Raw genomic sequence first — 16,193 nt, forward strand, 5'->3', positions numbered from 1 at the left:
AGTCTAATCATGAGCAACAATTTCCATTAAGCTTGAATCAGCTAATTGTTAGCCATTTTAATTTAGTCGAATGCAGTTAACCTGCTGGGAGCCCTATTGTGTTTCTCAAGAAGTTCTTCAGAGAAGAGAGTTTATTTAGTTAAAATGCTGTAAATGAGGGGTATCTCCCAGCATAGCTCTACATACAGTATCTGTCATGTTAGTTTATTATTTTTACTGGATCACAGACTGAAAAAGTACAAGAAGCAACTACAGCCAGTTATAGTGCCGGTCAGGGAAAAAGGGTCGACAAAATCCTGGCAGCTGTTCAAATTCAAGCCCAACGTGGAGAGCATAACTTTTTAAACATTTCCTGGGAGTCAGCAGAGAAACCAAGCAGAAGAAAGACACTCAGATAAAGAGACAGCAAAGACATGGAGTGGGATTGGAAGAGAGAGAGTGAGGGGTTTTGCAGGGTGATGTAAGGAGGAGGAGGGGGTTCCGTTGCGGCTGGAGAGATATCCCTCTTCCCATCTGCCAGCGGACAGCCTGTCCTCCCCTGAGCTATCTGAAGAATCTGGTCAGTCAGTGCAACATGGCGCCTCCTCAATCCCTCCAGCTGCCTGTTTGGGCCCTGTTTGGGGTGGTCTCCTGACAACTGGCCCCATCACCTCCCAGCACCCCCACAAGGACAGACCGATACATGCAGCAGCTTCTCCATGCCCAGCTGTTCCGGCTGCAGTAGGTTTCATATTAGCATTAACATGGGATTGTCATATTAACATTTACAGGATTGGATTTTAACATTTATGTCTGCACAGATAATATATTACAGGGATAATGCAGGACTGGCAGTGCGCATTATTTCTACGAGGAGATGTTGGCCCTTGAAGCACATTTTTCATTTTGCTCCTTTCCAGGGACATTGTCAGGCCAAATGTTGTATAAACCGCCTTGTGTGTGACTGATCACATGTGGTAGCTGTTTGGAGATTTCCAGTGTGTGATGCAAGGCCACTACACATAACTTTTCCTGGACATTATAATGTCCCCAACAACATCTGGAGCTCATTGTGACCCCAGATCATCAGGCCTTTTCCTATGATGCAGCTGGCACAGGAGGCCAGCAGAGAGAGTGTGTAGTGACTTGTTTCCTGTGGCTGGATTTGTGAATGAAGTAGGAGGGGATGGCGTCAGACCCTAAACACTGTAGCAAGACCATGAATGGATGAATGGAAGTTGTATTGAAGGAGGCTGATTGCATTTCAAACAACTTGATAGTTTCACTTGGATCCTTTACTTGCATAAGCATGCACTTGAATCATGATCCATGTAATTTAATTTCCATTTACATAATGAACCTTTGATTTCATACAGTACATAAATTATAAGGATTTTGTTTGATCACTGATTCCATAATAAGTTGCAGCTTTTATTGAGTTTCCAGTACACAAGAACAGGCCTCTCATATAGTTAGAGGCCTCTCAGTCCCTCATTTATTATTTTATTTTTCAATCTTCCAAAAATAACAATCATATGGCAGCCATGGGATGCCTTACCTCGCCCCTGTCTGCAGCCTAGTGAGTCAACACTGTGTGGAGACAATAGTGGCAAGGGATAGCTTTAACAGGACAGATGTATAAAAGGTGCCATTGTTCCCTAGAATCGCCAAAAAGTAGGGAGGAAATAGATTCAGGAAAAAAAAAAGTCAAAAAGAAAACCCCGGCAGTGTGGGACCATGTTCTGTTTGGATTGGGAGGTTCAGGAACCAGGAGGAATGTGGAGAGCCCAAGTGAGCAACAGAGAAATATTTCTTCCAGTGGAGGCTGTTTTTTAAAGGAATGGGTTATTATAGTTGGCCAGTTAAACCCCTTCAAATAGCCATGACATCATGGCTGGGCTTGGTGCTGCAGGGGACAAACAAAGGAGGGTTTGTACCCAGAGAACCCTAGAGAGCTTTGAGGGTTTCGGGGGGACTCAGAGGGAGGCAGAATGAGGGGGTTAGAAGTCACATCTGGTCTCTTTACCTGACCCAATCAAACCCTGCGAGGGAATCAAGTGTGCCAAACTGCATCAAGAAAAGTCCAACATGAAGCTGTGCTGAACCAGAAATCAGAACGAGACGCGAAAGGTATAGAACTGGCTGGTAGTTTTTCCTTTTGGATTGTTATTCAAACATGCAGTTAACTTGGCCTTTACATAGCAATGTTGTCTCTGTATTTCCCTTGAATTCTGACTGAAGTTTGTAAGAAGTGCTGTGAATGACTTAGACAGTCATCTCTAATGTGAACTGACACCTCTGTTGTATCATATTAAATCATTTGACAGCAGTCTCTCTTCAATAATCATCTGCTTAATGTCTCCCCCTGCACAGAGTGGCAGATATTGGCGAGGAACCTGATCTGATCTGTTAATTCATCAACGCTTAACTTGAACAGTCGATCCGCATCACAAACCGTCGATTGGGTTTCACTCATTATATTTTCTCTAAGCCCTGTCTTAGCGCCGCTGCATGATGTCAGCCAATGACATAAACTCCACAGCTGTCTCCTGGAAGCAGGCTTATGAAAACTGATCATATTACTTCCAAATTCTAGCAGCATTTGCGAGCATGCACCCCGCTCAGAGGAGCCTATCTATAAATGCTAAATTTACTCAGATAGAGCCAAGAACACTTTGCTGGGACTGCTCGGTGTTGGGTCGCTGCCCTGTGCTGTGAGAGAGCTGTGACAGTGACACAGTCAAAAATTACGAATGGGATAGTAACGGAAAATCAAAACAGACTTTAAAAGGAGCAACACACTTACAATATCACTATGGTTCCCTATAATTTGAGAAATGCATTTACAGTAAAGTCATCTCAGAAACATGTGGCTTGATTTAAGATTATTTGTGGATGTTTAATATCTGCTCTGCAAGTTGAGTAAAAACACAAAAGGTTGTTGTTTGAAGTCTCAAATAGACAGCAGCTGTTGGATATCATCAGTTCTTTATACAACTTTATTCAGATCATAATCTCTACCATCACTCCTCTTGACAGTTTCTAAGACCTTTCTTCTGCTGTTTTAAGGCAGCTATAATAAATACTCTTCTTTAATAAATTATATTAATGCTGCAAGACTTGCTTTATCTTAACAGCAAAAGAACTTACACCTTGCTGTTTTGTTTGGCCCTCAACTGTTCTGTCCTGCTGTGTTCACAGATGACTCAGGTTCTGATAAAACTGGACCCAGAGCAGCTGACGGAGCAGAGTCTGAGCTGGGGAAGGATGGTGTGTCAGACAAATTTGGTAAGAGCTCTGCTTGCTTGGCAAGATATCAGTGCTGTAGTGGTAAATTAAAGGACCATAATAGTGGTTTTGTATGTTTTGTCATATTTACTACAAATCACATGTACTTGTGCAGATATTTGCTGCTATTTTTTAGATTTTTGGATGTATTTTTCTTTTTTGCCTTTTAGGGCAGCCATTGGGCCCTTTTAATCTTTGTATGATATGAAATTGATCGATTCCAAAAGTCTGCAATGCTTTACTCTGAAATTATATTATAATATTTATAGGGTTGATGTATGTTGTGATAGACTGGACACCTCAGGCAAGTTTTAATAGTCTACCATTTGATTTCGAAGTCATACGTAAATTATTAGAAATCAGGGGGTGTGTCTGTAAAGGACAGAAAAAGTGTAAATTACTGTATATGTGATTTATAGTTAATGAGCTAAAACTTACAAAAAATGCTGTTTGAAAAAAAAAATACTGAAAAATAAACAAACTAAATGTTTCTTCTTTTTACGCCTTAAGTGCGTCCCCGCTTCACCCAGCCCGCTAAGATGAGGAAGAGGGTGATAGCCCGTCCTGTTGGCAGCTCAGTACGGCTCAAATGCACGGCCAGTGGAAACCCTCGCCCGGACATCGTGTGGCTGAAGGACGACAGGCCACTCACGGAGCAGGAGGTCGGCGAGGGCCGTCAGAAGAAGTGGACTCTGAGTCTGAAGAACCTGACACCAGAGCACAGCGGCAGATACACCTGCAGAGTCTCCAATCGTGCAGGGGAAATCAATGCCACATATAAAGTTGAGGTCATCCGTGAGTATCCCACAGAGACGCTGAGCTGTACACATACCAAACAACTTCACCTGGAAATACTAGTGCAAATGGATGATGTAAAGCAAATTGATTTAAGTGATTACTGCTGTTTGTGTGGATCATTTTCGTGATCTTTTGTACATTGCTGCGGGAAATTAAAATAGTGTAATCACTGTAATGATTGGTCTGATTTTGACCAAGGAAGAACTGTAACCTTTAAAAAAATCCCCTCTCTGATCTACCTACTCCTGACGTCTGATTGTGAACAGCAGGTCTTATCCTTGCTGCATGATGAATGTGCTTGTGTAATCATGTATATGAGAAGCATATTGAGGAAGCAGGCTAAAGAGTGAGGGCTTGTGCCCTGGTGTTTGCATAGGGGGGGAGGAGAGAGAGAGAGGCTGTTCAACTCAGAGACCATCCACCCAATCTGGAGCCGATTAAAGCCCAGCTGTCTGCCAGACCCGCTGCCCCCCCCCCTTCCCATGAGAAATGTGTGCTGTACAACCAGGAGCAAAGAAAGAGAGGAAACTAATCACACATACTTCTTGTGTTACATGTGGTATTCCTCCCTCTCTGTCAATTATAAGTTCTAAGCCTGAGGCTAGTAACGGTATGGACAACTAAGACCTCTTCTATCCACAGAAGGGCTGTCATGTCAAAAGATGTCTGTGTGTGTGCGTGCGTCCTGACAGTTTTTCTTTGTTCGTGTCTTTGCAGAGAGGACAAACTCCAAACCTATTTTGACGGGCACTCACCCAGTAAACACAACGGTGGACTACGGAGGTACCACATCATTCCAGTGCAAAGTGAGGAGTGACGTTAAGCCGGTCATTCAGTGGCTCAAACGCGTGGAGTCTAACGAGGAAAGCCGCTACAACTCCACCATTGAGGTGGGGGACCACCGATTCGTAGTGCTGCCCACGGGAGAGGTGTGGTCGAGGCCCGACGGCTCCTACCTCAACAAGCTGCTCATTACCCGCGCCAAAGAGGAGGACGCTGGCATGTACATATGCTTAGGCGCCAACACCATGGGCTACAGCTTCCGCAGCGCCTTCCTCACTGTGCTGCCAGGTGAGGCCTGGGAAATGTCTGTTTACAGTGTATCACTGCCACAGCAGCATTACAAACATACTGCAGAGCAACAAATCAGCAGCTTGGATAAGGATCTGTGCTATAAGTTTGTATATTTTATGTGACTGTTTATTTTTCAGATCAACATTAGTGCACATTACACAATGACATCAGGGGAACATCAAACTGAACTGAATGAAAGCCAACATGACAGCAAAGACGAGATGCCAACAAAGCAACACTAACATGCACAAAAGCTTTGCTGTCACCTGTTATGTATCAGTTTTTTAAATAGTTTGAACTTGATTTATTCTCCACCAAATAAATAAAACTCTAAATAAAAGCTATTTTAGTTTTTTTCACATTTAGGCTGAAGTAAATTAATTTAGTTAGTTAAGAAAAAAATCAAACTTTTGCTGGTTTCAGTTTCCCAAATACAAAGATTTGCTGCTTTTCTCTGTTTTATTCATTGTAAATTAAACATGTATTAAAAAAATCTAATCTAAGTGTATATATATATATATATATATGTATGTATGTATGTATATAAAAGTCCACTTACTACCTTTTTTGCAGTCTTTCAACCACATCTCTTGGCCTTCTCAGTGGATGGAGTTTGCTCAGTATGGAACTTGAGTAACATGATAACAGATGGTTGTATAAGGGGTGCAGCTCAGAATCCATCTGTTTAAAGATTCAAATATTTAAACATCTTGATTTGAACATCATTGACTAAATAATGAATCTAAAAATAATCTACAGATAAAACCATATTGAAAATAATCTTTGGTCGCCATCTTAAAGCTCCTAACATTTGGAGTTAAATAGTCTCTTGGTAACATTTAAGAGTTGGCAACTTGTTTTGATCTTTCTCTTTTTTGGCCTCTTCTTTTGCAGACACAAAGCCTCCCATCACGGCCATGTTCTCACCAACCTCCAGCTCGCTGCCCTGGCCTGTCATAATTGGCATACCTGCTGGAATAGTGTTCATCTTTGGCACAGTGCTGTTGTGGTTCTGCCAGAGCAGAAAACACTGTCCTCCTCCCAGCGCTCCAGCTGCAGCTGCACAGGTACTGCAGAGCTCTCACCGGCTGCCGTATCGAGAGCGGGACAGGGGCTGCGTCGCTCCATCCTCCAGCACAGAGAAAGACTGCATGAGCTCCATGAACTATGAGGAGTACCTGGCACAGCAGCAGCTCCTCCTCAGCCAAGGAGGACCAACGCTCCCCCCGAAAATCTACCCCAAAATCTACACGGACATTCACACGCACACTCATTCTCATGTGGACGGGAAAGTACATCAGCATCAACACATTCATTTTCAGTGTTAGCCTCAGTGCCAAATACTCCCCACTAACTGTTCCAGTATCTCAGAGGGAGAATGAGCTGTGGACTGAACAGCAGCTCCTGAGTGTCATTCACCCGGCATTATTCTAATCAAAATCAAAAGTGAACTCTTCTCATAGCTGGACATTGTTGGGAGAGTGTACTCGTGTGAAAAACAGTGGCCAGTGACACACACCTTGTGTTTTTTACATCCCAACTTCCATATTTGGTGCTTTTTTTATACCGTCAGATTCTCACACCACTAAAATCCATTAATCCTTGTTGTGCACTTAATACAAAAAGGACAAGGAAATCTGCAGTGTGTGAGTTGAATTGCAGCTATTGAGGCCAGCTGAAAGGTCTCCCTCAGCAGCTGAATTTTGCATTTTCCTACTTGAGGTGTTGCTGACAATGGAGGCTAGGTTTTACCTTTCACATGATCAGCTGTTGGAGCTCAGAGGCTCCGTTATGTTCTGTCTGGTGATGAAGATGAAAATGGTACTCGAGATTTACAAAAGGGCTGGTTTTATGCTCCTACTCAGGTAGTCCTTTTGTTTTGTTAAAGATGCATAATGTTTGGAATGCTGACCACTATCCTTTATATTACCTTTCTCCATCCCTCACTTCTGTTCTTTGTTAAAAGTCATATAGAGTAGGCTGGTAAGTTTTTTATAGCCTGTTTATGGCATGCAAACCTTGCCTAAGACTGCAAGGGATGGAAGAATTGTATTTCCATGTTAACTGAATTGGTCGCCATTATCATTTTAACTTTTATAGGTAGGTTCCCATCACTAGTCAGTAGCATGTTGAAATAAACCAGCAGAGGATGAGTCTTTTTGACTGCCACCTTATCCACCCACAGTATATGAAGCTGTAGTCATTTATAATCAAAATGAGTCATGAATATTTAATTTATTTTGCTAAAAAATGTATCAAAAGTTTATTTTTCAGAGTAAGGCGTTTTACATATCTATGTAATGTTATTAAAGTATACTGTTGTTGTCTGTAGTACATTTTGAGTACTTTGTCACCCAGTTTAATCACATGTAGTTCATGCGAATATTTAGGTATTTCTGTATGTAATTGGTTATATTTGACAATCTTGTATGATGTACTCTGTTCAAGGTTTAATAACTAAATCATCTAAAAGTTTGATGGTTTGGTAGTTTGATTAAATGACCTGAAACAAAATAGTCACATGCCTCAAGAAAATGAATGTACCTGCTCACACTGTACTGCACAAGTTTATCTGGAAGACACCTGTGATTGTCCTTCAAAGTCTGTGCTTGTAAGTCCTTGTGAAGAACTTCAGTGGCAGTTAGCTGTCCTAAAAAGTAAGTCCTGTTGAGGCTCTGGGCCCAGACAAGTCACCTTTCTTCCTTTGAGCCAGTTGAAGTGTCTGCTGAGGGTGACACAGAGGGCAGCCAGCAGAGGGAGAGACGTGCCTGGATGAATGACTGAATAGATACTGTACAGACACAAGAGCAGTCTCACAGTCCCGTTTTAGATGAGTGATGGTCCCTGCAAGACTACACCAAATGACCAGCATCTTTCCCCATTTAAGTGAATCGACCCTGTCCGCCTCCTCCCTGGTCCGCACCACCACCTCATTCAACTCCAATTTAGGTAGGATTTCCTTTCACCATTTAGGAAGTGCATTGTCCTGCTCTGGGAGTGATGTGACAGGACCCTGTGATTGCTCTGGAAAGAAGGGGAGCATTGTATCGGTCAGCTCTTGTTTTGTTGTAGGCATTGGAGGAAGGGGGATGAGCTTTGGCTCCAGACAGATGAGGTGAGTGTATTGTGTGTTTAAACTAGAAATTCTACACAGAACAAAGTTTTTTTAGGCTTCAGCCATGTTGCTTCCAAATACACTAGTAATGCTTTAAATCCAAAATCTAGGTAAGATTCAAAATGATATAACACTGCCCCCTAGTGCATTGACACACTAATCATGAAGAAATGACAAAACAGGGAGACCTAAAAAGTATAGTGCATGTATATAGGTGTAATAATTGAAACAAAGTCAATAAAACTTCAAAATCATCTTTATTAACTTTTTTACAGTATTCTAAGAACATTGACAAAAACAGACTCAAGAAAGAAAATACTGCACAAGAAAGATCTCCAACTGACAAAGAAACACAGAAAGAAGTACTTAAGACAGTATGTACAAACAAGCTTAACCCTTTTGGACTTTGGTGATAAGTTCATCACAAAGTTTGGTCAGCTCTTCAGCTTCCTTCTCCTGCAAAAAAAAAAAAAAAAGACATTTAAATATTTCACCTCCAAGACTTCTGCAAATACAGATCATTTAGTTATCACGCTCATTCACCTTCTGGTCCAGGCTCTTCTCCAACGACTGCACCTTCAGCTGCTCCCGGCGCAGCTGGGCTTGTAGAGCTGATACCTCGGCCTTGTACTTAGACCGCACCTCAGCAATTTCTCCATTTGCACTGAGGATGAACAATACATTAGAGTCGCCCAGTGAAAGTCTTGCAATTTCCACTATTAACACAATAAAGTCAGGTTTCTTACTGGCCAATTTTCTCCTCAGCGTGGGCTTTAAGGGTCTGGTAGCGCTGCTCCTCCTTTTTGATCCTTTGCAGGTAGTCCTGAGCACAAGCTTTCAGAGTCTGCTCATTCTGGGGAAAAGGGCACAGAACACAATTTAAAAATCAAACTATGACAGCTTTTTTAAAAAAAATAACAAGTATTTGTTTTTTATAACAGGGAAATCATTCATCTTTTCTAACCTTTTTGTAACCCTCAATAACTTCCTTGTACTTCTCCAGTCTCTTGAAAAGCTCAGAGAAAGATCTTTCCATGGCGCTCAGGTCACTGGACGTTTGCTCCTTCTCCAGCAGAACCTCATTGAGCTTTGCCTGGGCCACCTCTCTCTCCTTCTCTTGATCAGCTGAGTAATGCCAAAAAAATTGAAGAGCCATTTTTAATACACCATTACCTCAGCAATCCTTAAGTGAATCATATAGAAAATACATTAACTTACCCATCATTTTTGCAATCATGAGCTCGAATTCTGCGATTATTTTCCTGCGTAGAAGAAAATTTCGTCAAATGTCTTGAAACATTGATTACATGAAACTGACAGACATAGTTAAACAAAGCACAGCTTACCTCATTTCTTGACCATCATCATGCAGCCTTTTATACTTTGCACTCCATTGCTCTTCTTTTTCCTTTGCCTTTTTGGGAAAGTACAAATTATTTAATTAGTATCATTTAGCAAAATATGTTTTAGTTATTATTGGAACATTTTCAATTGGCTTTTAATCGGTTTTAAATATGCACTGTTTGTATTTCAATGTAAATCTTACAAAATAACCTTATTTATATCCATTTGTCACAATTTGGGTTTAAGAATGGAATTTCAATGGTCAAACTCGGGACCATCAATGACGTGTGAATTTGCTGCTGTACTAGAAACTATGCCTTTTGTGAAGGTAACAAATGATGGCAGGACATTAATATTTTTTCACTTAATATATTGCTGTAGAAACAAGATTATGCCGACATTTACAACCCTCCAAGCAGGAAAGTTCTTTATATTTGACTGTTAAACATATTTCTTTGATATTAGCTACTTCTGCAATGCACTGTGCTTGCTGTGGCTGAATCAGATTTCACTAAACTCCAGGGATGGTTTGTAAACTCATTGAAACCACGCTATCAACAAGGTCTAGTGTGGTGGTGTAATCTGAAAAGCTGTATTCACATGCACCCAAACAAAAAAAAAAGTGACTTCAAACAGAAAACCTCTTCAGGGTTTGCTGTTTTTTGTCAGATCCCAAAACATTTAGCTGGACGTACTTCTGCATGGACTTTGGCGATTGCTGCATCCATGTCTTTCTGGCTATACTTCAGCACCTCAATAATGGCATCCTCTGTGTTTGCTGGCTGTGGGAAAGGAGGAACAAGGCTCTCAAGGATTGGAGGAGCCTGGATGACAGTTAAAGCAAATCAAGTAAGCAGATGAAGCAAGAAAACATCAGAGTGACAGATTCAGCCAGTGGTGGTTGTACAAGAGGGACTTACTGGTATTGTGGCATCATCAAACAGTTTGAAATCACCCTTTTGTGGTCCGGGTGTTGCCTCTTTTAGTGCCATCTGTGAAGTTTCAAGTCTGAATACATGAGAGAGAGAGGGAGAGAGAGACAGAGACCGAGAGAGAGATTATTGTACATGATGTCCAAAGCAGAAACAATTCAGCTCTAATATCCAGTGACAGCAGCAGCAATCAGAGTAAGTGAAAACAGAAGTACGTCATACCTTGAAACAAAGTCAGCAGGATGAGGGACGTGGGTCTGAGCAGCCGGGCCTGCAGGCTTCTTTGGGCTGTCTTTCAGGAGAGGGTCAAATTTAAGGTACAAGGATTGTTTCCTCAGCGCAGATTCCTTGAACTGTTGACAGAAATTTTAAGAATTCAATATATTTAGGTCATACACCGACAAGCAAAGAATTTTGTAACAAACATGAAGTAAAAACTCACACTGCTGGAGCCAAACTGTTCCAGGTAGTCGATTTGTCCATCAAAATCATTGGCCATGACTGGAGACCAAGATCAGGTTAACATCAAAATTAGCTTTCCATTTAATGATGCGACTATACAGAACAAAGCATTTCTTCAGAAGAAAAGCAATTTATCTTCTATGGATTCACACACCAAACAGAAGGGTGTGAAGAGTTTTTAGAGAACAACTTCTAAAAATCCAAGAGAGATAATTCAGAGATAATTGTGGAACTAGACAAAACTGCCTAATGGCAAACGTTTACTTACACATCGTTCCAGGAACAAACTCGTCATTGAATTCTAACATTGGGGGCTCTGACTTCTGCTCAGGTTGGCACAGTTCAGAGAGCCCAGGAAGGTTCTGCACAGTTCTCTCATCACGGTCAGAGGCAGCAGTCTGTCGTTGCACAACAACAAAGTATTTGTTGTGAAACAATTGAAAAGTTAAATGGAAAAATGAATTAGGATTTAAGCAATCTCCATTACTGCTCTTACCACTCCAGGGTTGGGTTCAGCAGCTGTGACACTCTCATTAGCACTGCAGAGGGGAAAAACACATAAGCTTAGCGTGAAATAAAAGTACTGCTGTCGAGTGAAGCATCTACTGCAAATAAATACTTGTCACACTCAGATAAAAACTGTAACATACCATGCTGGTGATACAGCTTCCTTCTCCTCTAGCTTCTCGGTTGGCTCTGGAATGGCAGTTTCCATAAGCAGAGGGTCAGATTTCTTGCTGCACTTTGGAGAGTTCATGTTTGTTTTTGTGCCAAAGGGATTGAAGTTTGGGTCATCAAATTTGTCAAAGTCAAACGAGTAAGAGCCTTTAGTAACTGGAATGTCAGCAACATCATTGGCATCGGGCTTCACTGAAGTTTCTTTTGGTGGTTTGACATCAGATGTCGGCTTTCCCTCTTTAGATTTTGCACCAAGTGGCCTTTTGCCAAATTTCTTGGGTGGTGGTTTCTTTTTAACCTCACTGCCATCGTCGAAATTGAACTCTAGTTTGATTGGGCCTTCCTTGATTGGGGCAACGGCTGGCTGGGATTCAGCAGCTGGGGGACTGGCTGTGTTAGTGGTTGTTGGGATCACTGCAGCTATGGGCTTAATTTCAGGCTGAATAGGCGATTTTGGAGCCACCTCTGGAACATCAACAATATCTGCAGGTTTATTTTCCTTTATCTGTGGCTCCTCAACAGGTGCGTTACTGTCTGGCAGCTTTCTCCCAAGGACAGGGGAATTCTGGATTTTAGAGCCACCAGTTTGGAAAGGATTAATTGCATCAAGGTTGTCAAAATCCAAGTTATATAAACCTTTTGCTGGCAGTGGGGCATCTTCCACAAAGCTGCCTGATGCTTTGTCTTGATCAGCACTTGGAGACATTTTAGCAGGTTGTTTGTCATCAGGAGTGGCAGTAGATGAATCTTGATCCTCAACTGCCGGGAACTTTGCCACTGTGATCACGCTGCTCTCTGTGGAACTAATGTTGGCGGAGACATCAACGAGTGAATTTTCCACAGACGGGGTGAATGGAAGTGTCTCATCTAGTGCCGTTTCCATCTTGGTGGGCTCCTCCAAGATATTCTCTGGTTTGGTGTTTTGAGACTCAGTTTGATCTGTAGGATGGTTTTCGGCAGCAGGCCTTGTTGGAGAGAGGGTCATCTTATTGGACCCCTGAAACGGATTAATTGCGTCAAGGTTTTCAAAATCCAGGTCATAACCACCTTTGCTTAGTATTGGCATTTCATCATCAGGATAGGATGACGATTCTGTGAAAAAGAAAAAAAAAAAATCAAGACAAATTGCATTAATTTCTCAGCATTCAGAGACATTCCAGTGAAATAACTTTGTTATTTTACTTTGTATCATTAATGTTGGATAAATTACCTTGTTTGGGCTCAATGGGGTGCTCAGTGGTCTCTTGTGGCAAAGCACTGAAAAACACAAAAAAGGATTTGTTAAATTGAACAGTAACTCCATTGGAAGTACGTTTCAGTAGGTGACATGTTACTTACTTTGTTTTATCCAAATTTAAGGACTCCATTGCTTTTGTACACTCATCCACACTGGTCATCTTGACAGACTTGGTTGGAGATAGAATTCTCTTAGTCACAGGGTCTCTTCTTGGAGTCTGAAAACAAACCTACACACAAATAGTTTTGTCAGTATAGTAAATAACCTGGATACAAAATTATCTGCAGAAAGAATGAAAGAACAGAATAAAAATATAAGAAGAATTTATCCAGTTATTCTAGTAGATCTGTTTATTTAATACACAAAATTAGTATACTTTGCAAATTTGTGCTAGAAACATGTCTGAAAGCATCTTTTCTGTTTCTGTCCACCAACATAAGTGTTCTCATTCATTCTGTCAAATTACAGCCTGGTTCAAGTTGATTAAAAGTGGACTACAAACAGACTGAGGTTAATCTTTAAAGTCACAGTATTAAAGATTTCAAATGTCTTGTGCTACAACATGCAATAACAATAACTGTCACTCAAAATTATTGTTTGTTTGTGAGTGATTATATAGTGTTTCAATCCTGGCCTCATCAAGCCGTGAGAAGAATCTACAGGAGAAGGAAGACACAACATCTATAATGATTAAAAGTAACTAATTCTGTACCTTCACCCCCTTTGGCACAGTCTTGCTGGGCAGGTTCTCTGTCTGACGCAGGATGGAGGGCCTCCCAGTTGGCTGATCAAGGGCAAATATGTCGTTACTTGAACTGTTGAGTTTTCCTCCGGGGCAGACCCCACGATTCTCATCATTCACTTCAACAGAACTCATCCTGTAAAAGCAGAGACAAACTATATGTTACAGGGCTTGGATGAACCGACTGCACTCTGAGGGAGGTGTCATCCTAAAAGCTGCACCCAGTTGATAAGAGGCTTATGGAGATGGGGTTGACCGATGTGTGTAAAAAGAATCCTCACAGAGAAAGATGACACAGAGTTAACAGCAGAATCAAGACAAATGTGATTCTGCCAATTTACTACTGTTGGTAAACACTGGATGCCACATACATACATGTTATTGCTATAAATACACTCTTTATCTAGATAAGGAAAGGCTTGGGAAAATAGAGTGGAAAAGACAAAAAAATATCTTAATGAAAAACTGAACCATGATCCCTGAAGATAAAAAATTACCAAGAGGTCAAAGCTACACAGGCAACAACGCCTTGTACTAGGCTGATCTGTTTACCAATATTATCTTATTGCAGGGATACATGAGTATCAGTGCATATGCTGGCTGTCAAGTAACAAGCAGTAATGGTGGATATCCAAAGTGTTTGCAGCAGAAACATTGTTGCCATTACATAGTTTGTCCACCAGAGAGCACTGGCAAATTGATTTTTCAACTTCAAAATGTTAAAGTCAGTACACATCTTGGCCATAACTCTTTTCAGTATGTTAAAAATAAAACTACAAATATAGCATTGTGTAATTGATTTCAAAAATGTTTTCCAAATACTGATATATCAGCTTAGGAGAATTGTTCCTGTTATTGAAATATAGGCTAAGGTGGTATAACATAAAAGACAATGTGACTGGGGGGGCTTCAGATTTGTCAGCCCTGAAGAGACTAAACACCTTTTTCACAGCCAACATTTTGACTTGTAATAGGAGAAGCACAGGAGTAAATAACAAACGGTCTGCTCCATTTGTAAACCATGGCAACAGGAAAGACAAATGGTATTCAGCCTTGTTACTGTTATTAATGACCTATGTTGTTTGAGCTATCATATGTCAACATAACTGCTGTGAAAAAGGTCTATTTATTAAAGCATTTTGGAGATATGACTCAGTGAAACCCTTCCAATGAATCTGGGATGGCTGAAGAGATTTCCAACAGACTTTCAGTTTTCAATTGTCCCTCAACAGATTTTAATTGCATTGATGAAAATGTGGCGACCTTGATTCAACACGTGATTTTTAGAATTTAAGAAGCTAGTATGCAAATGTCAAAATGTTAAAAATCTTGGTCCTAAATAATTACATTTTACCAAACAGCTATATGCTGAGGTCATGATTGTATTCAAGTAAGGCATTTGTGAAGTCGTTGTAACGTTGCCAAAGGCCAAGAACAGCCTGATGAATCATAACAAATCCTTTCACACTATTACACAGGATTTCTTCGCAAACACAGGGAGAGCACGACATCTTTGTCAGAGTGATGTCATGGGACCAATGTTGCCAACGCTTTCATTCATGCTTTAGTTCAAGTTGCTGATCCATAAGGTTATCAATGTCGCTCAACTATGTGAAGAGCAAATTTCTCAACGAAGAGAGCTAACGTCAGTCATAACTTTTCACCAACAATAAAAATTAGTAACTGCACGGTTGGATTTGCTAACGGGAACCTAGCGAACGTCAGCTGGGAATGTGTCATAAAATCACTCACCAATTTTGACAGCTATCGCAAGTTAGACTAATATTAACATGAACAGCGATAACCGTAAACAACGTCCACGGAGGCTACATTAGAAAAGCTAACCGTTACCCGAGAACTAACGTTACGACCCAGTTCACCTACAGTGGAGGAAAAACAAAAACTCGGGATCGCGTTTTATGAACAGACAACAGTAAGCAACTATATTATCATCCTATATTCGCCACCTACCTCAAAAATACAGATACAGTTGGCAGGAATTACAACGTCTTCTGTCAGACCTTACAACCGCAGGCTGAGCGAGAAGAAGCGACGTGCTTTTGAATCCCCCTCGCCTCCTCTGGGTGACAACCGTTTGGAATTTAAAAGTCTTGAAACGCACCAATGAAATCGCGGAAACATTCAAAGAAAACGCGCTTCCTGGTTGGGCAACCAATCGCGCTGAAGAGCGGATGTGATCCAATTTCGGCCCTGGAGCCCATAGACATATGAGATAATATCAAAGATAATACAAATAGCAAGATAGTAATCACAATAATTTAAAACTCCGTAAACACGGATCAAGAGAAGCACATGCAACAGTGTGATTAAAAAAAACAAAACAAAACAAAAAAAAAAAAAACATGTTGGCAAAATGTGTGTATTACAATAGATTTTGATTGACATGAAATAACCAAATTTAAGATCGATTTTTGCACAGTAGTCAGGTATTTTTATCGTTTGTAAACATAGGATATTTAAAAATATCAAGCAATCTATAAGTCATCTGTACATAACAGGACGAGAAACTGATGTTACCGTTGA

General features: G+C 40.9%; 2 protein-coding genes across 2 annotated transcripts in view; one reads left to right on the plus strand and one right to left on the minus strand.

Annotated features, from left to right (window-relative positions):
* Window positions 1–7,655, plus strand: part of LOC139632585 (fibroblast growth factor receptor-like 1) — a 29,080-nt gene extending 21,425 nt beyond the window's left edge. Inside the window, exons 4-7 of the mRNA XM_071497554.1 lie at window positions 3,181–3,267; window positions 3,778–4,062; window positions 4,783–5,136; window positions 6,034–7,655. Coding sequence (XP_071353655.1) covers window positions 3,181–3,267; window positions 3,778–4,062; window positions 4,783–5,136; window positions 6,034–6,467 — 1,160 coding nt within the window. The 3' untranslated portion in view covers window positions 6,468–7,655. The remainder of the gene's footprint in view (window positions 1–3,180; window positions 3,268–3,777; window positions 4,063–4,782; window positions 5,137–6,033) is intronic.
* An 839-nt stretch (window positions 7,656–8,494) lies between these two features.
* tacc3 (transforming, acidic coiled-coil containing protein 3) lies at window positions 8,495–15,777 on the minus strand. The gene is made up of 17 exons (XM_071497548.1): window positions 15,621–15,777; window positions 13,620–13,785; window positions 13,009–13,136; window positions 12,881–12,927; window positions 11,643–12,762; window positions 11,489–11,531; window positions 11,261–11,390; window positions 10,973–11,031; window positions 10,753–10,883; window positions 10,519–10,606; window positions 10,294–10,422; window positions 9,601–9,668; window positions 9,473–9,516; window positions 9,219–9,379; window positions 9,001–9,107; window positions 8,798–8,918; window positions 8,495–8,710 (listed from the first exon to the last, which is right to left on the minus strand). Exons 2-17 carry the CDS (start codon window positions 13,782–13,784, stop codon window positions 8,645–8,647), a joined length of 2,607 nt encoding a protein of 868 aa, XP_071353649.1. The 5' UTR covers window position 13,785; window positions 15,621–15,777; the 3' UTR covers window positions 8,495–8,644.
* Between the last annotated feature and the right edge of the window lie 416 nt (window positions 15,778–16,193).

The sequence above is a fragment of the Trachinotus anak genome, unplaced genomic scaffold (genome assembly GCF_046630095.1).
Source record: "Trachinotus anak isolate AG129_WGS33_773 ecotype Australia unplaced genomic scaffold, CSIRO_AGI_Tana_v1 ptg000015l, whole genome shotgun sequence".
Lineage (NCBI taxonomy): Eukaryota > Metazoa > Chordata > Actinopteri > Carangiformes > Carangidae > Trachinotus > Trachinotus anak.

Coding starts and splice junctions, on each gene's coding strand:
- tacc3 (XM_071497548.1), bottom strand. CDS start 13,784: ATGAGTTCTGTTGAAGTGAATGATGAGAATCGTGGGGTCTGCCCCGGA. Junction 10,607..10,752: donor CCTGCTGACTTTGTTTCAAG/GTATGACGTACT, acceptor TCATGTATTCAG/ACTTGAAACTTCACAGATGG. Junction 8,919..9,000: donor GCTGAGGAGAAAATTGGCCA/GTAAGAAACCTG, acceptor GTTCATCCTCAG/TGCAAATGGAGAAATTGCTG.